This window comes from Chamaea fasciata, unplaced genomic scaffold (assembly GCF_029207755.1).
Source record: "Chamaea fasciata isolate MVZ Bird 193981 ecotype frontalis unplaced genomic scaffold, bChaFas1.0.hap1 SCAF_6, whole genome shotgun sequence".
Lineage (NCBI taxonomy): Eukaryota > Metazoa > Chordata > Aves > Passeriformes > Sylviidae > Chamaea > Chamaea fasciata.
The window spans coordinates 25,017,362-25,042,644 of record NW_027094091.1 but is presented as its reverse complement, the minus strand read 5'-3'; the positions used below and the strand labels follow the sequence as shown (position 1 = coordinate 25,042,644).

At 35.2% G+C, this 25,283-nt stretch overlaps 1 protein-coding gene across 1 annotated transcript in view; it reads left to right on the top strand.

The window, feature by feature from the left end:
• GABRA2 (gamma-aminobutyric acid type A receptor subunit alpha2) overlaps positions 1–24,722 on the top strand; it is a 65,699-nt gene extending 40,977 nt beyond the window's left edge. Inside the window, exons 6-10 of the mRNA XM_066185690.1 lie at positions 945–1,027; positions 4,034–4,177; positions 4,966–5,118; positions 13,557–13,759; positions 17,724–24,722. Coding sequence (XP_066041787.1) covers positions 945–1,027; positions 4,034–4,177; positions 4,966–5,118; positions 13,557–13,759; positions 17,724–18,032 — 892 coding nt within the window. The 3' untranslated portion in view covers positions 18,033–24,722. The remainder of the gene's footprint in view (positions 1–944; positions 1,028–4,033; positions 4,178–4,965; positions 5,119–13,556; positions 13,760–17,723) is intronic.
• Positions 24,723–25,283: the final 561 nt, after the last annotated feature.

Sequence of the window (25,283 nt, the reverse complement as noted above, 5' to 3'; positions counted from 1 at the left end):
GGGGAGTGGAGGAGTAGAAATATGAAATGTTTTTTGGTGGAAGGCTGGGAGAAAATAGCAGAGAATACAATGACTAGGAGCCACTGGGAGTACAGAAGGATGTAACTGATGTTTGGGACTTGATGAAGAGGCATACAGAAAAAATCTTTACCCAGAAAATACTTACAGGATAGGAAGGAGAAATATAGGGTTTGTTTTGTTTTGTTTTGTTTTGTTTGTTTGTTGGTTTGGTTTTTTAAAATTATTTTTTATTTTTTTATTTTTTAAATTTTTTTAAAATGAAAAATAATGGGGAAGTCCATGAAAAGCTTTCTTCAAATTGTTTTAGATTATTTTTTATTGTACTAATCCCCATATATGATACTGGGATATTGCTGGGTTTTTTTCATAAAATGAGCACAATTAGATGCTTTGTTAACATACTGTCACACTTTAATAAATATAAAGAATAATCATTAGTAACATGGAGAATGAGCAGCAGCAATCTTTTGAAAGAATACAAATACTTTTTCTCTGTATCTTCCATTCAAAATGTAAAAAAAATATATTCTGAAGACTGGAGTAGGGATATTTGGCAAGTTAATTGTATTTTAGATGCCTTTTTAATGAGCCTTTAAGAGCTGTATTGGCACACATGTACCTCAGAATATTATGAGAAGAAAATTATTGTTCTTAATAACCTGGCATTACTTAATTTGTATTTTTCTTTAAATGACCTTTGTTCATAATTTTGAGGTCAGCTTTTACAGGTTCTTGATGTGATAAGTAAATGCCTTTCTAAGGAACACATAAAACAGAAGTAAAAGCTGATTTAAATTCTTGTTTGTTTAATATAAAATTTCAATTCAGTCTACTAAATCGGCGTGAACTCTGTTCATTTCTGTGGAACTGATTTTCTTGTCCTGCTAAATGACTTAAATGCATAGAGGTCTTTTGCCTTTTAGGCTTACAGTCCAAGCTGAATGTCCAATGCACTTGGAGGACTTCCCCATGGATGCTCACTCATGCCCGCTGAAATTTGGCAGCTGTAAGTATATAATGTGAAATACAGCCTTTGGTTAGTGAATATCTAACATTTCTCAGCATAATTTTGTTTCAGTAAATTGATACATGAGGAATGTAAACCACAAGATCGGACTCTTAAAAACAATTTGTACCCTGACACATCAAAATCTTTTTCCTCTATTCAAGTGTTGTGTCTTCTAGTATATTTTAAAGATTTCATTACTCCAATTATCAGTAAACACTCTGCACCTGATCATCACTGCACTGGTCTACTGTCATTGCAGTGTGCAAATCATACTGATGAACACAGAACTGGATGCACATAGCCTGTGTAGTATTAACAAAGAGCAGATCCAAGATTTCAGTGAGCGGGTTTTTTGAATTTATCACGACAACTTAGTTTCTCTTTATTGTTAATGATATTTTTAATATTATTCAAGGAAAGCAATAGCCAATGGCTTTATGTAATAAAAAATTTCATTCTTTAGTACATCTGCATGTTACAGACAGATGGAATTTGACCTCACTGGTGCTATTTTTAACAACAGCATTATTTCACATTCTTATATTACAGACATTCTTCTTCTTTATTATATATATCTCTTGGATTTTGTACACCAAAAGCTTTTTTGTTTGTTTGTTTGTTTGTTTATTTGTTTTTCTGCAGCCTGAATTCTCTGCTGGGCCCAGGAAAGGAAATAGGGTTTTTTTGAGGAAACAAGTTAAAACCTATAAATTATGGCTGACTGTGCAATAATTGTAGCAACCACAGAATACAAAACAGGAGATATGCTGCCACTAAGGACATCATTGACCCCATGATGCTTGTCACAGCACTGTGCCACTGTGCACACTCTCTCCATTGTAATCCAATATGCCTTTTTCTTGGAGTTTGTAGCAAATTAAATAAAGCCTGCACTTCTGAGGGTGTTTCCACACTTGAAGGAAATCTTAGCTATGGAGATAAAAGATGATTAGAATGAATACTATTTGCATCATCGAGCCTTTTCCTGCCCTCTCAATGTTATATTTGTAATACATAATGCAGCCTAAATAACTAACACCAGAGATGTTAGCCAAAATTGGCTCCTGACTAATAATATTTATATATATGTGCCCAGCAAGGCATGTTGGATTTACAAGGTGTTGCAGGAAAAAAGACTCATATATAGCCTCAAAACAACTTGAAAACTCCTGTAATAATGAAACTCACACTCAGGCCAAAAGGCTACTTTCTTCATGAGCAATTTTAGGTTGGAAACCATTATGACTAGCTATATTAGACTTTTTGTGAACTACCTCCTTTTTTGTCTTTTTTTTTGGTCTTGATCAGTTGTTTTTCTTACCAGCTTGCTCTTTTTTCTCTGCCTATGATTTTCTAATAATCAGAGGAATTCTAAATGTGAGCAATGTGATTAAAAAAAAAAAGTGTCCCTCAATTCCCTCAAAGTCACCTGTGCTCCAGCCTGTTGGCACATTCAGGGGACTCTAATTTCTGTTCGTTTTGAATGGCTTCACACACATTTTATTTCTTTACCTAGGACTCATTTCTAGACAACTGTGCATTTTTCAGCTTTTATTCTGGCCTAGAATATGAATGATGAATAGTGGTGAAAATGAGCAGGAATCCTGAGGATTTTGGTTTAACTAAGGCAAGTTTGCCAGTGGTATATATTTGTCACAGCTCTTCATAATCTGCTAATCTTACATTGCTAGGAGGATCATCAGCATGTATGAATGCCTCTTTTTATACATATGAGAAAAGTCAAACTGAATGTATGGGAGAAGCTGTAGCTAAATAGATTGCTTTTCTTTATTCTTTCCAAAAAGTCTAGCTAACAGTGAAGAGAATGGAGACAAATCAACAATTTGCCATACTGCTGGTTTGCATTAAAGCAGAGATATTTTTGTGGAAAGCTGGAAGGATAGATGAGAAGTGTTAAAAATTTCTACTTGCTACCCACCTGCTAGATCTTGTTGGTCGTGCAATTTATGGCTTGTTGCATGAAGAAGCTACTTTCTGAGCCTCTAGAGATTTCTCAAGTGCAAGTGCTTGCAGACCAACAGTAATGGTGCTTTACTTTTTAATTGCACTGCAATTATGGTGTAAGATTTAAAATGTACTTGTCTCAATCAATCAAAATGAACACACAACTTCTCCCATCAATGGTTTACCCTTTTCCTTTCTTATTCCATTTGTTAATAGGATGTTAGACTGGAAAAACTTTCAGGATGTACTCTTTTTTTTTCTTTTTTCTTACTTACTGGAGAGGCATTAGTGCTGTTTAAAATACAGTGTTGATTTGCTTTCATACTAGTTTATTTTGAGAGACCAGACCAAATGTATGTTTTCTCATGAATGTACTGAGAGAGCAGCCTGTTTAATGTCAGTGTGTCCCCCAAAATAATGGCAACTAATGAGGGTAAGTGGGACAAGGTACCAGAGTGTTGTCACTGCTGGCTTCTGTCATGGTTTTGGTGACTCCAGACTTAAATATGGGAAGCTGTGTGATTTTTTTTTTTTTTTTTTTTTTATTATTATTATTTTTTTTTAAGTCTGGATTTCAACTAATAATAAAAATCTTGTGAAAATTCCCCAAAGCTGAGAGCGGAGACAATGGAAGGTCAGAACTATACAGGAATGATTTTTAAAAAATATTTTGTGTCTTAAATCTTGCAAATTGTCCTTCTTTTCATCTGCCTTATTACAGATTATAGGATACATATACTATCTAATCTCTGGCAAGTCTTTTAACAGTATAGAAGAGATGTTGCTTGTAGTTTAGTAGAAATAAATTGTGGTTAACAAGATCACAAGTAAGTACCCTGTTCCCATTCTGCAATAGGCACTTACTTTACAGTAAAGCTATTTTGAACAGCCAAAGATATTTTTTATCACATAATTTAAAAATCGTTGGGGTGAGTTTTTTTTTTTTTTTTAAATAAGTAGTTCTTGTAATTCTGTGAGTTTTGATGGACACTGTTTAATTTAAATTGCTGAAAAAATATTTTACCTTGTTTCTCACAGATGCATACACAACTTCAGAAGTGACATACATTTGGACTTACAATGCTTCAGATTCAGTGCAAGTGGCACCAGATGGCTCAAGACTGAATCAGTATGATCTTTTAGGCCAAACAATTGGGAAAGAGACAGTTAAGTCAAGTACAGGTTAGTAAAAGTTAGTTACTGAGAAAAAGATAGTTACTGGCTGTGAAAACCATATTCCAGGTGGTGTTAAAGGCTTCTGAAAAAGAATGTTGCTAAATGTGATCTATTAGGCATGTACTGTACAAGTAACACAAAACAGCACTTCACTGATTCTTTCAAATGATAATTAACTGGTGATAGCAGAGGTGAACTTGCCCTCAGTAACTGTTCTTTAAAATGCTCTCTGGGGCTCCATGTTAAATCCTAACATTTGTAATCCAGGGTTGGGATATTTGTTAAATGTCTTATTATAAATGATATAGATTTTGTCTATTAAATGGTAAAGCAGACAGGTTTCAACCATGTTTCCCTTCCATTATGTTTTTGACATTAAACACTGGACTATTCTTCTAGACCCTAGACTGTTTTCCTGCATGTGCTGGGCTGTGATGGACAACCATGACTGCTTTCTAACCATGCTTAAGTTCTCACAGACCTGTTGTGTGAATGGAGAGAGTTGCTTATGAGCAGAAGCCTTTAAGGCTGAAGTACTTCTCAGTGCATACAAGAGTTCCTGGAAGTTCCTTAACACACATATTTCATGGAATACAGTGGGAATAAGAAATAGCTGTACTCAAAATTTTTCTTACATTCTATATGATGCTTTCTATTACAAAATACCTTGCTACAATATAACCCTAGAACATTTGTTTCACTAAGTATAGCAAACTTTCTCTTATCAAAGAAATGAACTTTCTTATGATGGTAACCTTCTGTTTCATTGTATTTTGTTTGTTTGTGGCACCTAGGTGAATATACAGTAATGACTGCGCATTTTCACTTGAAGAGAAAAATTGGTTATTTTGTCATTCAGACTTACCTCCCCTGTATCATGACTGTCATTTTGTCTCAAGTGTCATTCTGGCTGAACAGAGAATCTGTACCTGCCAGGACAGTCTTTGGTGAGTATACTGAGTAGCATTAGCTCTGTTTGCAATAGCTGAAGATGACAGAAAGAACTTCTGAAGTAATAGGCTTTTTCATTCAGGTTAAAGTGTTTGTAGAATGTGATATGGTTTCTAGTCCAAACAGCTTTCTACTGCAGCTTACACATCTCCTGAGAATCCCAAAGATTTTAGAAATTAGTACATGCAAGCAAACTGTCCTCATGTATCCTTGACTCTTTTAGGAGTAAAAAAAAACAACCCCACAAAATAGGAAAAGATGATAATATTTCTATTTAAAAAGTAAATTTAGTAAACTTAGATGATTTTCTGAATGATCTTACCTTGGTATTATCCAAGTATTCTGGTACTTGGTAGATAAGCAAATTTCTAAATTTATTTGTGAATTAGGCAAATTAAATTTGAATTTGTTGAATTATTTGTGTCAAAATTTCAAGCTGAATATCTTTTAAAGAAACCCTGTTCTGGGGTTTTGGGCAGTACTTTTTCGCTAATTCAAATTGGAGACTATTGTGAGGCGGCAGACAGGTTCAGCAGAGCAATAAAATGGTGTTTCTCAAAGTAACAAATGTCTTTCTTATTTGCAAGACAAAGTTCATTTAGTTTGTTTGCTTTTAAAGAAAAAGAGATTAGCACAATAAAATGAATGTCTGTGTGGAATCAGCCATCAAAAATGCTGCATAAAATAGTGTGATTAGTCATCAGTAAACACCGTGTACTCTTCAAAAAATAGGCCAAACTCAAATGCATATTAAGTATGATGCACAACAAAGCATTTACTGTCGCTTCTGGTAGAAAACATGCCACACAAAGCATTGTGAAAATTGCAGGTTTGAATATGAGCCTTACTGAAGTCAGATGAAATAGGTCAGTGGTTTCAGTGGGACCAGAATTCTACCATGGTTTTCCAGGCAGCTATCAGGAAGGGTATTTTTTTTTTTTTAAATCTTTCTTCAAAATCTTCTGTGAATTTATCCATTTTTGATTATGAAAATGTACACTCCTGTTTTCCAGCCTTGCAAGTACACTGTCAAGTCCTTCTATATCTCTGTCTTTGCCCTTTTCTGTATCCACTTCAATACATTTAGGACAGTGTGACTGGTTTCTCCAAAAAAAGTCTCACATCTGCTCTTCCTAAAATGCACTTTCTGTTACTGTGTCACTGTTAACAAGGCTCATCCATAACAAGGCCCTGGGATAATTTTCCTGAAATGTGTCCTTTCCTTCATGCCTCTTTCTTGTTCTTGTTTATTTTCTGTTTAATTTATATATAATTTTTTTTAGAATAAGTAGTATCTGCATGGCAGCCTGCTACTTTGCTCTCCTGGGGTTTAATTTAAAGTGGATAATGAAGTGTCCTGTTTCAGGATGTCTTGAGGGAAGTGCATAGGAGGGCCACAAGAACAGAATCACACCACTCAGTGACACAGAACCTGAAATCTGTTTGCTAAGAATGATGGGTTTATTGCAGACATAGCAGTTTTAGGCTAGTATTTTACTCCTGCTGCACAGACATGCACCCTGTGCACTGCTCAGGACTCTCTCCCCTCCAGACCAGCGTAGACTGGCACCCTGAACCTGGGGAAACAAGACACATGCAGGCTCTGCCTGTTGGAGAAACCTTAGCATACAGCATTTTCTGCTCAGGCTTAGCCTTTTTCATTGGGTTGGGTTGGATTTTCCCTGAGGAGCTCTTCCATAGCATTCTTTTACTCTCTAGATGAGGTTGTCAGCATAAGCTGCCAATGGGCTCTCTAAACACACAGCCTCAAGTGGATCTCCCAGTCTCTCTCTGTACCTACTGGCTGCAGTTATCACTGATATTTCTGATAACCCTCTCGTTTCTTGTGTGAATGTGTTACAAAAATGTGCAGTTAGAATTTCATAACAAAGTTTGTCTGTTGCTCTATAGTGGTTTTTGACTGTGCTTAAATATTCTTATCAGTTAGAGCTGGGCTGGTACACTCAAGGTTTCATCTGGGTGATACTTTGAAGCAGACTCCATCCTTTTGTCCAGTGACAAAAGAATCCCGTACTAGAGTTATGTTAATTAAACAAGCTACATTCAGCAGGGGATATAAAAATTGTAGGAGGTATTCCTTTACACTTCTATTGATCATACTTAGTTTTTGGTTTTTATATGGAGTAGTCACTTTATAGATACCCATCTTTGTATTGTATATTAAATATATCAATATTAAAATATAATTAAACAGAAGTTACTGGTTTTGACAAAGTGTTTTTGAAAAACAACGAAAATCAATGGGAAATTTAATTCAATGACCTTCTTGAGAGCTAAGGACGAACTACTGGAATACTGTTTCTTTCAAAGAAACATAACCTCTAGTTACTCAAAGCACCACTTAGCATGTATTATTTAATGGGTGAAAGAAGTTTTCCCCCTTTCTATTCTCTTGCAATGTGATTTCAAGTTCTATGTTAACATTAGGGGTTGGTATAATGAGGCTTACTTTAAAGTTGAGCTCTTTAATCCCTTTTTTATGGCATCTATTTAATATTGTTGACCTACACTATCCCAAATGAATTATGGCCTAATGCTATATTGCTTCAACTTTGCTTTAAATTATTGGAAGAAGAAACTTTTGTCATCATTGGTTAAATAAGTCTTGAATGTGTTTTCTCTAGCAGATAAATCTGATTGCATTCTTAATGAAAGAGAATAAGACTGGTTCATAATGCCTTCATTTAGTGCAAGATTACAATCTGTTTAATTTAGTAATATGTTTATTGTTATGCATTTAGTGTCAACAGTCTTAGAAAAACTAATCCTGTGCAGCTTATTAGATTCTTGCCTCATTTTTAATGCGTCATAGGATTTAGAAGCATCACATGTATTTGAATAGCAGCGCAAGATGCAGGTGACAGAAAATCAGAAATTAGTTTTCTTAGTGCTACAGTTATCTATGTTTTAAGTCACATGGAGTATCAATGAGAATGACAAAATAGATAAGTATATATTCTTTGTTAACTGAAGCAGGAAAGAACAAAAATTAGTCTTATTAATTAATATATTGTTGAAAATGAAGAATTTTAAATTGACATAGCTCTGTTCTTTTGTCAGTTCACTGTGATAATTTTATTATTACTCTATGTTCCTATGTCTGTTTCTACTTGTTCTTGATGTGAGTCCTTTCCATGGGGTGCAGTCCTTCAGGAACAGACTGCTCCTGCATGGGTCCCCTGTGGAGCCACAGGTCCTGCCAGAAGCCTGGTCCAGCACAGGTTTTCCATAGTGTCAAAGTCTCCTCCAGGCCTTCACCTCTTCTTTCGTGGGGTCCTCCATGGGCTGGAGGTTGGTCTCTGCTCTGACGTGAACCTCCCTCTGGGCTGCAGGGGCACAGCTGCTTCACCATGGTTTTGACCACAGGCTGCAGGGGGATGGATCTCTTCTCTGGTGCCTGGAGCACCTCCTCCTTCTCCCTCTCCACTGACCTGGGTATCTGCAGAGCTGTTTCTGTCACATATTCTCACTTGTCTTCTCTGGATGCAGTTGCTTCTGCTCAATATAATTTTTTCTCCATCTTAAATATGTCACCCCAGAGGCACTGCCAGTGTTGCCCTTGGGCTTGGCCTTGGCCAGCAGTGGTGGGTCCCTCTTGGAGCTGGTTGGCTTTGGATCTCTCAGGCATGGGGGAAGCTCCTGGAAGCTTCTCACAGAAGCCACTGCTGTAGCCCCCCACTACCAAAACCTTGCCATGCAAATCCAAAACGACTTTTTATTTGCGACACTACAGAAAGAGGAACTTAAGAAAAGTTCGGATTTGTTCTCTGGTTATTTTCACATGGGAATTGAATAATAGAGACCCATCCTTTTGAACAGTTCCATAGATACAAAGTACCTTTTCCCATTTAATTGAAAAAAAAATCTCAATTTTCTTTATTCTTCTCTCCTTTCATATGTTGCAGAGTATCTTTTGTGGCTTTAGAGAAATACCACCACACACATTACTGTTTATAATTTCTTAATTGGGAATTTCTGCTAAATGTAGATATAATAATATGGGGATAGGCAGTGGGTAGTGGAAAACTTGTCCTGAGTAAGAGACTGAGCTGGCTGCAAACAAACTAATACATCTCCTCAACTTAGAGATGTGTGAGGACACTAGTTCATATTCCAGTGGTGACATAATTGCATGCAATTTTTCCTGGAGCTGGGGTAAATAGCACATGCCATTCAGTTTTGGGAATTAGCTTGTGTGTTGCTCGATGGGAAATTGTGTTCCATTGCTCAGTATTGATCCAGTGAAGCGGCATGGTACCTACTTCACTGTATGGAAACGTAGCTTACCCAACTTGAATCCAATTGATTGAATCCAACTTTTCTGGAAGTAGGTTCTTGCCTCTCAAGCTATTTAAGAAGGCTGGCTTGTGTTGTTCTTTTAGTAAAAAGGGTAGACAGAGTGCTTGAGCTATTTTCTGTAATCTTTCTCTCAGTGGTTATTTAAACTTACCTGCTGGTGTTCGAGCAAAATCATAGTACACTCCTTTTGTATTGCATTCTCTAGTAACACACAGACATTGATTAAATAAAACCAAACAGCATAGTGTGTAGACAAATGTTATGGTGCAGTACTTTAATATCAAGCTACGTACAGGATTTTTAAGCTTTTGTGTACACTTCTAACTATTCACTCTTGGAGTGATAAAATAAAGTAGTAATCTGTATCTCTGAAATGGTCACCAATCTTTTCTTTTTGCTGTTATTTGTATTTATGAATCTATTTGGGTTTATGGATCTCTTTGGCTTTTAGACCAGGTTGGGATATCTAATTACCAAAACACATTTGCAATTGCTGTTAAAAAAAAATAGAACAATGAAATTATTTCCCTAATTTAAAAAAAAAGTGCTTTATCAATCTTTTTGTGATATGTTCTTCAACCATTATGTGTAGCTTTGAAAACTTCTGTGATGAAAGGATAAAAATAGTGAGAGGAGTAGCCTGAAATTATAGGAAATAGAGCACATTTAAAACATTTTGTACAAAGTATTTGCAAAGCTACACTACCTCTTTATTACAGAACTGTCGTTCGATAACTCATTAATTAGGCTTTTCCCTTCCAAAGGAAGTGTCCAAATTCTAGCACAAAAGGCTAGGATATGTTTAGTTGACTAAAGTCTCTTCAAATTAGAAAAAATCAGCTAACACACAGGAGGTGAAATTAGGATCCAAAAATTTGTCCCTGTAAAGGAGTACCCTGATTTTTGCGCATAAATGTGGGCATAAAGTAGTCATCGTGACAGATTTTAACTTTAATATGTATGTGTTAGCTCCTCCAATTTCCATTTTGTGTTTCTAGTTAGACATTTCTAGTTTTTCAGGTTACCTCTTCCACTGTTATAAGCATAACAGAGCTGGTATTTTCCAGAGATATAAGTCTAGTGCCGGTGAAAAGTGTTGAATTTGCAGCTCTGAAGATGGATTTTCTCTCTCCAGTAAGCAAATGCTATTTCAGAAGCAGCACCATGAAAAAAAAATCCAAAAAACTATCCCAGGCAATCAAATAGCTCCAGTCTTGGCTGGAGTGGATAAACGTGTAGTGATAGAAGATATTTAATTTTATAGGCATGCACTGATGAGAACAAACCTTGTAAGGATGTTTTCTGTTAAGTAAAAAATGCTTTTCTGTTAAGTTAAAAATGCTTGGTCTTCTTTGGAGAAAAGAAATGTCAGTGGTTTATTTTTTGGAACTTTTTCAAAGACAAACTGATGACTGCTCATGGTCCCTTGCAAAATAATACATGGCCGTTTCTTCTGGCATCAATTCTGTTGCTAACATCTGCTAGGTGCTGGGCTACAGAAGTTAGTTTTTGACCTGTATGTAAACTGTATTTTTTTCTACATCATAGTGAAAGATCATGCAGTCTTTACATAGCCTTTTAAATATTTTTTTGACTACTTCATAGTAGGGGCTACAATCTACTTGCTGGTTTTTATACCAATTTTAGTTCACCAGGGTTATGAATTGAGTAAGCAATGAGGAACAGTTTTGTTCTGATCAGTGTATGGGTTTTATGGGGTTTTAAGTTAAATCTTTGTGAAATAAATGAGTTTTGTTTTACAAGTTGACCATGTTCTTCCACATTAATAACTTTTCAATCCTCTCAAGTTTAGCAGTGTCAAGGAGGCAAGTCATTTCCATTCAGTCCTTTTTCATAAAGAAGACTTGATAAAACTGATTTTTCAAATTAACTATAATGTGCAAAATCATATGCCTTTTCTCTGAAGAATAATAGCAATATAAAAGGACTAGAGAATCCTAAACTGAAAGATATTACAGATTAAATTTTCTATCCAATTTTTTCCCATTCAATTCAGGTTAAATGACTGTGGTAGCTTGAACATCACAAAATTCGTTGAGTGAAGGAATAAATGAAAGTATGTTGGCAATGGTCTGACAGCGTGCTGCTTGATTAGCATTTGGGTCACAAAGTTGGGTCACAAACTTGCTGAACTTTTTAGAGAAATTGTCAAGTGGTAACATGGGGTAACAAGGTTTAGATTCACAATGTTTTAACTGGGACTAGGAAAGGTCAGCAGTAAATCTTAAATCAGGTTTCTGAAGAAGTCAATGTGGTTTCCAGAAGATTAATTTATTCTATAAAGTGGGATTTAAACTGAGCAGTACCTTAGCAACTGTATATATTTACATGTGGATAAGGTCACCTTATATCTGAGAAACATTCACTTTACTGATCCTTCTGTATAATTATAATGATTTGTCTGCAGCTCAGGACTGGTGTTAAAATTTACATGTGATAATTTTAAATGTAAGATAGGCTGTCTTTTCCCTGAGGTGCTGAAAATAATTAAGCCATATGTTCTGTAAGTGTTAGGAGAGACTAAGTTCTTTACAAAATGTATTTTGTCTACGGATTTGCATACTGTACCGTATTATAGCTGCTCCCTTTTCATTGTATAGGCTAATAGATGCCAACAGTGTCATGGCTAATTCCAGGCCAAATCCACTTCTTTAATTTATGGAGGCTGAAAAACAGCAATTAGAGATTTATGTTTGCTAAGGTCTTGATACTGTGTGACTCAGCAGGATGCTTCTGTGTGTTGTTTTCCCTGCTGCACAGACCTTTGAAAGCGCTGAGGCTGAGTCCACTTAGCTTTGCTCTGTCACCCTTTGTAGCACCTTCAGAGATGGAGATTCTTTACTCCAGGAAGGGATGAAAATTGTGAAGTCTGAGGAGGTCTCAGTAGATGCAATTGCTGCCTCTCTTCCCTTTCACACAGTGGGTAAAATAGCTTCTTCTCTTGTAGCAGAAGGAAAATCAGAGCTATGTTGATCCTCCAGAACCCAGGTGACAGATTGCTGACAGCAGAAGGTCTGGCTTAGGGAGAGTGACTTTACTTTCTCTTGGGAAGCCTCCTACAACAATTTTATGAGTGTGTATTTGTTGAAGCTGTGATGTGCTGTTACTAATATTTCTGCCATGGCATCTCCTTTGCCTGTCATAGTGAAGTGTAGGTTTGCTGATCTGTGCTAAGTATATCACTTTGTGTTGCTTTTAATTCTGGAGACATACTTAATGGTGTGCCACAAAGGGAATAGTTTGTCTGAGTGTGATTCAGCCTGAGGTGGGAGAGCTGATTTACTTAAGGAATGGAAACTGTATTTATGGCTGTGGATTTCTGCTTACTAAATCTGATTCAAAAAAAAGTTCTCCTCTTCCTTTCCTTGCATGTCTCTTCTTCCTGATTCTTTTGGGAGGGATTTTTTTTTTTCCTGGGTCCTCATTATGTAATAAATATTGCAAAGTTCTTTTAGTAACTGCCACAGTGAATTCCCAGTTTTCCTGTATCACCAGCTCTTGTTTTGTGACAATAATACAGTTATAATAATCTGTCACTTCAAATCAATGCTGTTCTAGAAAACAATCCACGTTACCTGAATGAAAACTTACCCTGTTTGTGTCTTCAAGTATGTCACTGAATGGTTAGTAAGACAGTTACTGTAAAAAAAAATTCTCATTAAAAAATGTATTTGTGTGGTAATTTCAGTAAATGTGGGTCCCAGACCTGCAGCTATTGTAGAGAAGCCAGCTAGCAAACATTACTTATTAATCATTATTACTCTAATGTTGCTTAATATTATGTATCTGTGAAGAATTTATTAATTTTGTTTCTTACAATAATCTATCCTGCCCTGATAGGTTAAAAAAAAATTTCTGTAAGTAAAGTCATCAGCACAAAAAGGGAAGTTTAGACAATAAATTGAACTGAAATTACTTCAAAGGAAGCTCCGGAGAAAGTATTTATTATGATTCTAGCAATATTTGTCACCAACTTAGGAAAAAAAATTGCATTGTGCTTCAAAAACATGCCACAATATTTTTTGGTTTATTTTTGCTAACGTTCAAAATCCAAGTGAAATTGTTGATGTTCTGTTTTTGTGTCCCCTTGCAGGAGTAACAACTGTGTTGACAATGACAACACTAAGCATCAGTGCTCGAAATTCACTCCCCAAAGTAGCATATGCAACAGCTATGGATTGGTTTATTGCTGTTTGTTATGCATTTGTATTCTCTGCATTAATTGAATTTGCAACTGTAAATTATTTCACAAAACGAGGATGGGCCTGGGATGGAAAAAGTGTAGTGAATGATAAGGTAAGTCCTAAGGAAATAGTCCTATTTCCAGTCAATTACCTAAACCAGCTCTAATAAATTGTTTTAATATTTTGCTATATGTATATATATATATATAAAAGATGCTTTAAATCAAAAGAATGTAGATGTATTTTCTGTCCCAAACAGAAAAATATGTCTGCCCCTATGTAGCTAATCTCATTTGTAATCACTAATCTGGATTTAGCTATCAAGAATATTATTTTTTATTTTGGGAACTGTCTGTCTTGTTTTTTGACTCCTCAGATACAACTTTTTATCTGGTTATTCATAAAATTTAATCCAGATTATATTGGTTGATCACTTTTTTATTTTTAAATTCAATTGAGATAGAAATAAAAAATACAGAACTATATAATGTATATTAATTTTCAGGGTATGTGAGGTTTAGAAAAACAAATTAATATCCAAATATGTAAGTACTGTGATTAACAAAATCTAGAACTTCTGAATACTTCCAGTATTCTGAAACTTATCCATAATGATAGCTAGACATCAATTTTAAAACTATTTTAGATAGCAGATGGGCAGTATTATTCACCTATGATATATTGATGCTTTGACTACACAGAAACACATTCATGCCTTTATTTTCTGGTCGTTGTTATGGTGTAGGTGGGATGGAATGAAGTTTTAACCCAATAGAATTTCTCATTTCACAAACAGAATGAGCTGGGGACACAGCTAAATTTGTGTATTTGCAGTTTAAAATTGTATTAACACAGAAAAATTATTAAAGCTCCCTTTTTTTTTGACTGACTTAATATATTTTATCCTTTTATTTCTATCTCAGTCCTTGATTTTACCAGTGAAAATAGACTTCTTCTGAAAAATACACAGATTTCTGTGGTTCTTCTTAAAATAGGATAAAATTCTATTTGCTTCCTAAATGATTGCAGTAAATGTGAAGCAGGTTTCATTAACTGATTTCTCATCAGTTTGAATGCATAAAAAAGCAAAATGTTCAGTTAATAGTAAAAGAGAATTAGAAGAAATGTTCGTTCTTCATAATTCCTTGTGACTTCTGGAAGGGCGTGATCCTTCTTCAGGAAGAAGATGTATCTGTTACTTCCTGCTAGAGGTAAATCAGGGCAAGTTTATCCGCATCTCATGAGTGAAGCTTTTGAGACTGGAACATTGCCCTGGCATTGTAATAATGTAGGGAGCCCTTATAAATTCTCTGATCATCCTTTGGTTACTCCTTTAAAGTACGGCAGTGTTGTCTCATGATCTTAGGAGTGGCAATTGTTTAACAGCTAGGCAGTATTCCTTCCCTAGGAGTAACAGTAGCATCCATTACATTCTAAGATTTACATACCGTCCATGTGTCCAGTTCTCTACTTTCTTCAAACTGACTTAACAAAAAGATAAGCTTCTAACATAGTCATAGTTTCTCATACAAAAATAGGGCTAATCATTATTGTGCACGTCTCATTAATGGTATTTATAAACACACTATTTTATAAACACACTATTGTGTCTGAAAGGAAGGACTTGTAGGTGAATTAAAGGGTTCCTCTCATGATTTGATTTGGTCATTTGCTCTTTTTTTAGCTGAATGCATCTGTACACCTAAAGCCAGGCTAACTCTTCACCAATTAAAATGAAATATGTTTCCTCAGTGACAGTTGTCTGTGTTCACATTATATGGAAATTCTTCTTTAAGTGCTGTTGACATGGAATTGGCCTCACAGGAAAGCAGGTGCAGGAAAAAGCTACATATTTGATCAACTAGTTTCACATTCCAGTCAAAAAGGAACAATGCTGAATTCCCAACTGATTCCCAGAATCTCTTTTTATGTGACACCATCTTCTAAGACAAGGTATTTTGGGCACAACATCTAACCATGAAGATCTTAGCAAGATTTTTAGATGGCCAAGATAAATATCAAATTGGATTCAATTTAAAACCAAAATTAGAAATGGAATAGATGCCTCCCAGTGGAAGTAAAAAATTGCACCTATATGAGAAATGTCACAAGAATTCCCTTACTTGTGTCACTTCCATCGGATTAAAAATCATAACAAACCAATTCAACAACTGATGATTTCTTATATGATCCAGAAGTTAACCATTTCTTCATCTGCTTAATTCTGTATTTTGTAGAAGAGATGGATTAAATCCAATGTTTATTTGTTGGTCTCTAAATGATGTACATACATTTTAAATTACATTATATTATTGTATTGTGTTTTATATATATATCATGTATGTTATATTTATATATATGTAAATATGTATTGCTTCCTGAGGAACTGCTTTCCATTCTTTCCTGTAGGTTATTAGAAATTCCTTAGTCTGAGGTTGCTGCAAAGCACTGGATCAATTTACAGCATTACAGTCTTATTGCAGAACTAGTGTGTGACCCTATGTATTGGTCTAAAACCCCAAGCCTGTATTCATTCCCTATACATCCCTGTGCCCATGTGTGCACATGGACTCCCCATTGAACTGCCCGTGGCTGAACTTTAGGCCTTTGAAAGCATACACAATCCCATAACAACAGAGAATTGCTGAAGCTGGAATTGCACTCTGGAGATCATTAAATTCATCTCCCCTAGTGCAAACAGGGTCAGCTAGGGATGGTTGCTTAGGGTCATTGTCCAGATATTTTTTTTTAATATCTTCGAAGATTAAGTTTCCACAACCTCTCTAGGTAACCTGTGGCAGTGCTAGGTCATGCTCATAGTAAAAATTGGAGGTTGTTTAATACTTTAGTGGAATAATCTGTGTTTCATTTTGTGCTCATTGCCTCTTGTCCTTCCACTGGATTTTACTGGGAAAAGCCTAATCTTCTTTATTCTCAGATATTTACATACATTGGTAAGACTCTCCCTGAGCCTTCTCTTTTCCAGGCTAAACAGTCCCAGCTCTCTTGGCCTTTTATGTTCCAAATGCTTCAGGCTTTAAATCATCTCCATGGTCTTTCACTAGACTAGTTTCATTATGTCCATGTCTCTCTTGAACTGGGAAGCACCGAACTGGATCCAGCACTCCAGATGTGCCTCACCAGAGCTGAATTGAGGGGAATGATCACTTCCCTTGGCTGGCTGGCAACACTCTGTAATGCAGCCGAGAAGGCTGTTGGCATTTTAGGGCTCACTGCTGGCTTGTGTTCAACTTGGTGGCCACCTGGACCCCCTGGGCTTTTTCTACAAAGCTGCTTTCTAACCCATTAGCCTCAACCTGCACTGGTGCATAGCTTATTCCTCCCCAGCTGCAGGACTTAAATTGTCCTTTTCTGAGCTTCATTAAATTAATTACATCACACTCTCTTTATCTTCTGGTGTTTTTTAGGTTCTTAGTCCTGTTTTCATCATTGTTACGCATTTTTTTTTTGACCCCGAATTGATGAAAAACAAATAGGTCTAGGGCTAAGTCTCAGCTCAGTTCTAAGACTATCAGTCGGGATTCCTTCTTTCATTTAATTTCAATCTATTCTATATGTGTGTCTATGTATATATATGTGTAAACACGTCTCCAGAGTTACTAAAAAATGTATACCCTTAACTGAAATTCATTTATTTATTAGTGGCATGTTATGACATGCCCAAATAATAGTCATGCTAGTTTTAAGTGAGAAAAGTGGCCTAATTTTTCTACAATGATGGGTAATCTTCACAGAAAACATTATAAAGAACTTCCAATTCTGTTGTAGGGAGACAGATGCAAAGCCACTACAGAAAGGCCAACTCTTTTGCAGTTAGGCTTACCATCACATTAACAGAGACTTTCTCACATAACTTCAGTAGGGCAGGTGCAAGAGCAATCTTATGTCACCTCAACCTTCTCTTTGGATAGACTAGAAATGTCTTTCTTTATATCTTAATTTATTGGCATGGTATATTTTTAAATATGCTCACTTTTACTTTTGAAATTATGTTTTATTAAGTCTATTCTGGCAAATACACGTGAAATATTTAACTTCCTGCTGTCTTCCAATAGAAAAAAGAAAAAGCATCTGTCATTAAGAAAAACAATGCCTATGCAGTGGCTGTTGCCAACTATGCTCCAAATATTACCAAGGACTCAGTGCTACCAACCATCTCCAAGAGTGCTACAACTGCAGAACCCAACAAGGCAAAACCAGAAGCGAAGCCACAAGAAGCAAAGAAGACATTCAACAGTGTTAGCAAAATTGACAGAATGTCTAGAATAGTGTTTCCAGTCTTATTTGGTACTTTTAATTTAGTGTATTGGGCTACATATTTAAACAGGGAGCCTGTCTTACTTGGCTTTGCGCCGTCAACCTAAAAGCTGACTTGCACTGAGGACTTCAAGCATCATTCTAATCAGATAGGTTGTTCGCTATGTACAGTCCGACTAATAACTGCTAATCTGTGAACCATTATGTACAGTGTGTATATAAATGTCTTTGTGTGTCTCCAAAGGAGGGACACAGTGTTAATTCATGGGTCTGTAAACAGATAGCACCCATGGCAAATACAGCCAGCTCTTTAAAAGTTAAACCCAGGGGACTTCTGTTAAACTAGGATTCAAATATACAGAATTATATTCTCTCCGTACAATGAGATGAAGATGTGATCCTACATAATTATTTAGGAGCAGTATTTTTTTAATTTAAAGTTAAAATATTTTTCTATAAAGTAACTAATTCTACTTTAGTGAAAGAAACTGTCATTTAAAAAAATGATTTTTTTAAAAAGGTGTAATTGTTTCATACAATAGCAGTACCCATGTACATAACAGAGTACGGAGGTCGTACAGTTCTGCTCTTTGCAAACATTCTGGATACAAGTTAGATTGAAGAGGTAGTAAACACTACTATATGGCAAAAGCCACAATTTTCTTACTTCTTTCCTCTTGGAAGTTGTTAATAAATTCATCTAATTGATTTCAGGGAAAAGGGTTAATAAAATTCAGTATCGACCAACTTCTGCTAGTGAGATACTTATTTTTTCACTGTTTTTCTTATTTGATATTACTAAGATGGATTGTCTGGTTCAGCAAAGCTGGAATTTTTTTTGTTATTAATTTTGATTTTGTTCTTAATAAACTATTTTCAGATTTATAGAATCACTCAAAATTTTTTCAGGTCTAAGTTTATCAGTAATATAATATACTTTTTTCTTTGCTTTTTCTTTGAATTCCTAAAGCCTGCAATTAAAATATTTACCTGTATTTGTCCCAGGAAGCACTGTTTTCAAGGGAAACAAGAACCATGATTTAAGTTCAGGAATATGTCCATATAATAAATAAAATTTACTGCTGCTTTTGTAAATTGCAACTTTACATTTCGCTGACATAACTTTACAACAACTTTGTATACTAGAAATGATTTTGCTAAGATTTGAATGTTATTTTTTTAATAAAAGGTCATGCATCATCAGTAGGCATCAACTGTATTTCATATACACAAATATAACAAAATTGGATCTGCCATTGCCGATTTTATAAGAGCATTTAATACTATCAGTAAAATTGTTTTTCTTCTGAGCCTTTGCAAAGATTCTTTATGCCCCTAAAGGCCTGGTAAATCATAGCATAGATAATAATTGTGTACTGTATTTAGATTTTAGTATACTTGGCCAATCAAAAATATTTTGATTCACACATACATTAGCAGTTATTAGTTGACCTTTAAAAAAGATACACCTTTATGATGATGTCTTCTAGTAGAGACATATGTAGTCGTATAGTGTCATTTATTGCAGTTTTGTACAGTAACTTGAGTATAGTGCATAAAATAGATATGTTCAGAGTTTAAAAAAAAGTTGTACAAATATTTCTAAAATCAAATAAAAGAGTATCTTAAGACATGGAAGTGTGCTAAAAACAACAATGAGAAACACTGCTTTCTTTTGCTGTTTTATTTTCTTGCTTTTTCTTTGCTTTTGATGTGATTCTGTTTTGTACTTTGTGTGACAGTATAGATGCCAAGGTCACAAATGCATATTATAAATAGAATTAATAGTTAAGACAGAGTTGACATCAGTAAAATAAAGACATTTAGTAGGTTATAGAAGAAAGGGAGAAGCATGGACAAGGTGTGTATCCCTTGAATTCCCTCTAATTAAACTGTCAGACTAAACCTTTCTCATCAACAGTAGCTTAAAAATGAGCACTTTACTCAGAACATTAAAATAAAAATATCCTTATTTTCATATATATTTATATGTAAATGTAGATCTTCCATGTAACATGGAGATGTGTGCAATAGTGTGATTATGAACAAAAGGCTAGAAGGCAAGCAATAAAAAAAGGGTTCTTTCATGGTATAAGCATACATTTTAAAAATGTTTCCTTTGTAAATGATAAATTTTCCCTTCAACATCACATTGTCCAGCTATGAATAAATATATAAATATGTACATATGTACAAATAATTGTAAATATTAGGACTGTAGAAAAATCCCTTCACTTTTAGCTCTGTTTTTGGCAAAGGGCTCTGACTGTATAGTTTAATGGAGGCCCCTGCTCAAATGCTCTTGAACTTGCATAGCTCGATTTTTTTTTCTGTGGCTGAGGTCTCCTTCCTGTGACCTAATGAGAGTTCTTACCTTCTGTTCATGTCAGCAAGATCTAAGGACTCTCCAAAACTCACCTGACTGAGGGATGAGAAACAGAGGTTTGTGTTTCACCCTTAGCTACATCCCAGGTACTCAAACCCTTCACAGCGTTGAAACTGTTGTGTATTTCTCCATGCACCACATTGTATAGTCATAACTTTCCCCATGCCAAATATGAGTCTGCTCAGTTATGTTAAATTACCTGATAAGGAAGGATTTTGCATCCTTATCTGAGAATGAGACTTCCTCAAAGGCTTTTAATGGTAGTCTTCTCCAGCAAGACTTTCTGGAAAATAACGTCTGGGTAACTCAGAGCTGCATGCAAAAAAGCATATCTTCATTTTGCACAAGAAGCCCGATGCTGTCTCATGTTAGTCAGCCCTGCTGCTACCACTTTTATTGGGTACAACTACTTTTTCATTCACTGACCCTTTTCTCTACACTTGCTTCTGTCAGTAGAAAAAACAGGTGTTTATCACCTGGCAGGTTACATTTATTGCCCACTTATATAGAAAAATAGGCATACTATATAAACTCAGTGAAAAAAACCCAAAACATTTTAAATATTTACATGCAGTTATTGTGGGTGTCAGCAAGGCTTTTAAATGGGTGTGCTCCAGAAAATTTAGTTAGTTGGTCTGCATTAAAGCAATCTCCTTCTATGGGAAGAAGTATGCTTTACTGTTTCACTGCTGAAACAGTTACAGTGGCCCAACTGGGTGCACGTAAGTTTCAAATTTGTAAGACGACCAACTGGGTAAGTGTATATAAATGTAAAGATTTAAGTGAATGGGAGCATCGTGCAAGGAATACCAGAATACAAGAGTTAGGTCTTATTTTCATTTAGAAGGAATCTGTCTCATTTCATGTAGTATAGAATCTGCATCTAGGATTTAAAAGCTTATGTCACAAATCTATACGCCAAATATGTAGAGGTTTCCTATAATTTGGGTAAATCTTGCAGTCTTAAATACTTAAAGTGGGGAGTATGAGTGAGAAAATACAAGTCACTTCTCTATCAAGGACTTGCACATAGAATCTGCCAGTGAATTTTTTGGTTGACATATTAATTTACTTCTCTCATTATTCTTGGGTCAGCATGTCATATTTTATGACTTTGGAAATTAATAAAGTAAATGCAAAGATAAAACACTGTGGTAAAGTTAGATTGGAATTACAGTAATTCTAAATGAGGTTTATGAAATAGCCTTCCAGTGTAGTACTGGGGCACATACTTCTGGATGCATGCATCAGTTAATTTAACAGTATTTTATAAATCAGCACGAAAACTAGAGATCAGCACAGTTTATCAGCCAGAGTTGTTTGCTTGAGACTTCATGACAGAAGAGCAGCTTTGAAACTTCTCAGTTATGCTGTGGCCAAGTAAATTACCTCCACCTGTTATATGTGACAGAATTCAACTTGTAACTGCTGCATTGTTGATCATCTTTTAAAAAAATTTTATGGAAGGCATTCTGAGATATGAGCTTTAGTTTGGGAGACTACTCATACCATTGAGCATTATTCTAAAATAAGGAGCCAATTTCCCTGTTTAGTCACAGGAAAGACCATCTAGAGACCGAACAGGGGCCTTACTGAATCACCTTCCCTTCCCAGTGGTTACAGATAATGTACAGGGGGATGAGACTTTTCAAAAGTGACCAAAAACTGCGTGAGATCAACCAGAAGCAGCAAGTAGGAGGTAGAGATGTATGGGAGAGGAAAGGAGAAAAGAGAGAGCACAAACGGGTTTGTTATTATGGTAGTGGAATGTGAGGTAACTAAGGAAGAAGTCACTGAGGGAGGTAATGTGTATTTTTGTTTCAGCTTCAGTTCTGAGCCTTCATTGCCACAAGTGAGTTGTGGGACAGTACACAGGGCACATAAAATGGAAATACTTGTCTAATTCTACTAAACTTGAGGGACATGAGTTGTGCCTTTGAAAGTGAGAGGCCTCTACTGACTGCTTTGTGAAAACAGACCATGCAATGCTGCATGTCTCCTGCTGTTTGGAACATCTTGGGTGGAAGGAGAAAAGAAGTTTCAGAAATTAAGTAGAATTTTTTTAATTCTACACTTTCTTTTCTTAAAAAGCATGGCTTTCACTTTAAGCACAGAGTCAGCACTCATCCTCCACACCTCTCATTCCTATTTGAAAGCTTAGAAATGCACAAGTTTTGCCTTGACCTTCACAAAATAGATGAAGTCTATGCTGCTGAATGTTACCGCTCCTAACAAATTTGCATGAAAGATTATTTCAGTGTGGATATGAAGCTATCATCATCTATGCCCAATTATGTGCAGACACGTAATGATAAATTTTATAAAGCCATGCAGTGAGTTTTAAAGTAGAGGAAGAAAACATTTTAAAATAAACCCAGTAAGTTAAATAGCTTCATTTAAAAAATACGGAGTTTGGCAGTTGTACAAATGTCTAAACATACCTCATTAGACTCTCTGAGCGTGGTGTAATTTCATATCACATATAAAGTTTTTGTCTTACACACATTTAAATGCTAAAATAATTATGTGAATTTATGTAAAAGTCAGATCACCCTTCAGCCTTGAGTAAAGTGAATGGTTCTTTATAAAGTAGTGTTGGGATTCCTTCTCTCTCATCCCAGGAATGCTGAACCTCCTGCTAGTATGCTCTTAGAGTGCAGTATAAATTCAAGTTACATCCCTTTAATAGCTCTTCTTTTTTTTTCTTTTTAGTCAAGGAAACCTCCACCTCATTTCTGTAGATGAACCAAACTCCCTAACAAATAAAACTTTTAATTATTTTCTAAATCCAGTTATTAATTACAGCCATCTGAGAATCAGTGAGGGGGTTTAAGTCTTTAGTAGTAGAAGTTAAAGGCTCAAAACTTTGTTACAATGCATGGCATATGTTAATCACACAAAATTATTTTCCCTTTACTTTAAACCACTTAGTTTTCTACATTCAGATCTTTCTAGGTGAATCTTTTAACTTGTGTTTTGAGAGTCTATGATTATATCTTACTGGAAGAGGATACATTTTGAGGGCATAACATCTCTGATGGAGATCAGGGCAAAATTTGCACTGAATTTAAAATAAAACCAATTCACATCCTCATCATATTCATCTTTACCAATGAAGTCAGTAAGGAGTTTTACAGAAGAGGAGTACACTTAACCTGGGCTCTCCTTTGGATATGGGTTGTCAGTTCTTTAAGCCCTTAAAAGAAGTGTCAACCATACTGAAATAAAAGGACTTTATGTCTGGTTTTTTCTTGATATTTATTAATACCTTTTAATATTGTGAAAATGCTATAAGTTAGGATGAGGTGATAACACTGACATAAAGGAATTTGGAGAATACTTTTAAATATGCAAGATGATGTATACTCTTCCTCTAGTGTTTGAGTCTACACAAATATATATGATTATATTTTTATTGTTGGATAATTTAAAAGTTTTATTTTGCTTTCAAATTCTTTACATAATGTTGTGAATGCTTCACTTGGTAAGGTGTTCTGGAGTGTGTCCTTATGCAATGAGTGCTTTCATTCATCTGATATTAAAAGGGGTGAACTTCAACAGGTTGAAGTGTTATTTTTGTTTTCCAATACTTTATCCATCAAACTATGCCGTGGAGGATGGATGGAAATAGTGGATGGAACAAGATATTACTTTGATCAACTGCTTTTGATATTCTTTATTAGAGGTTCATTTTGGCTGAATTTATCAGTTTATAGGCTACTGTAGCTTAGCAATAGCACGGAATGCAATGTAGTACTTTACATCTATTAGAATACATATGCACCGTATCTATAAACTGTTAAAAATCAGTTCCTAAACTGCACCCCTTCATCCTCTCCCCTCTAAATAGTCACTTTATAAGAAACATTTGAAGGCACTTTAATTTTAATGGAAGTGATTACACTAAATGTTGTTATACTTGATTTTTAAAAAGTAGTAAAAATAAAGTGGTCTCTGATTCATACATGGTTTGCAATTTCTCAGCTGGGCTGGAGTCAGAAAACATTTATGCATTGTATGACAAATCTATTTTAGTGAATCACTTAGGTGTGAAAATGTATAGGACTTGGAAAATAGGCACTCCCAGTATATTAAAAAGAAATAAGGAAATGGGAAGAATGAAACCAATAATTTTGAAATTAAACACCGATCAAATATGCACAGTAAGAAACTGCATGATAAATGTAAGTATACTTAACCTTGAACATCAATGTCATATAAAATCTTCTGGGTGACAGTTTACTTATTTAGTAGGTTTCATAGTTATAAATAATTAAAGAAGATGATAATATTCTGTAATTTGTGACCTTGTTTTAACTGGAAAATTGTTACTTTTCTAAAATGTAAAAGAAATAACTGGATTTATGTTTGAATGTGTCACTGCTTGCTGTTGAAGAATATTTATTAACCACATGCAAAATATTGCTTAACATTATCTTTTTGTACTTCTTATTAAAGTTAATTTAAATATAGCACATTTTGTATTCTTGTTTTTGATGCTTTGACAGCACAAATATTTAATTCCCTTCATGTCTTTTCTCTTAGGACTTCTGTATGGGTTTTTCATTTTCTTGTTTTTAAACAACCCATTACCGCCTCCATGAAGGTGCTTTTTTATTAAAGACAATATTTCCCAAAGGAAACAAACAATACATTGGAAAGAAAATATTCTTCAGCTTGGTGAGAGTTTCACAGATTTCCTATTTATATAATGAGAATACCCTCATGTATTCACATTACAAATGGCAATGTTTAATATTTTCTGAAGGTTATAAAACATGTTGCTGGGTATACACTAACAGCCAAATGATGTGGAGCATAAGAAACCTCCCACTAGACAGCTTAATTCGTCCATGGGAGTATATGTGGTAACAAAGCTTACTTAGAAACAAACAAAAGAATATACTGTTAGTAGGGTGTGGGTTTGGGCTTGGTTTTTTATTTTAAAATGAGTGTTATGATTCCAAGTCTT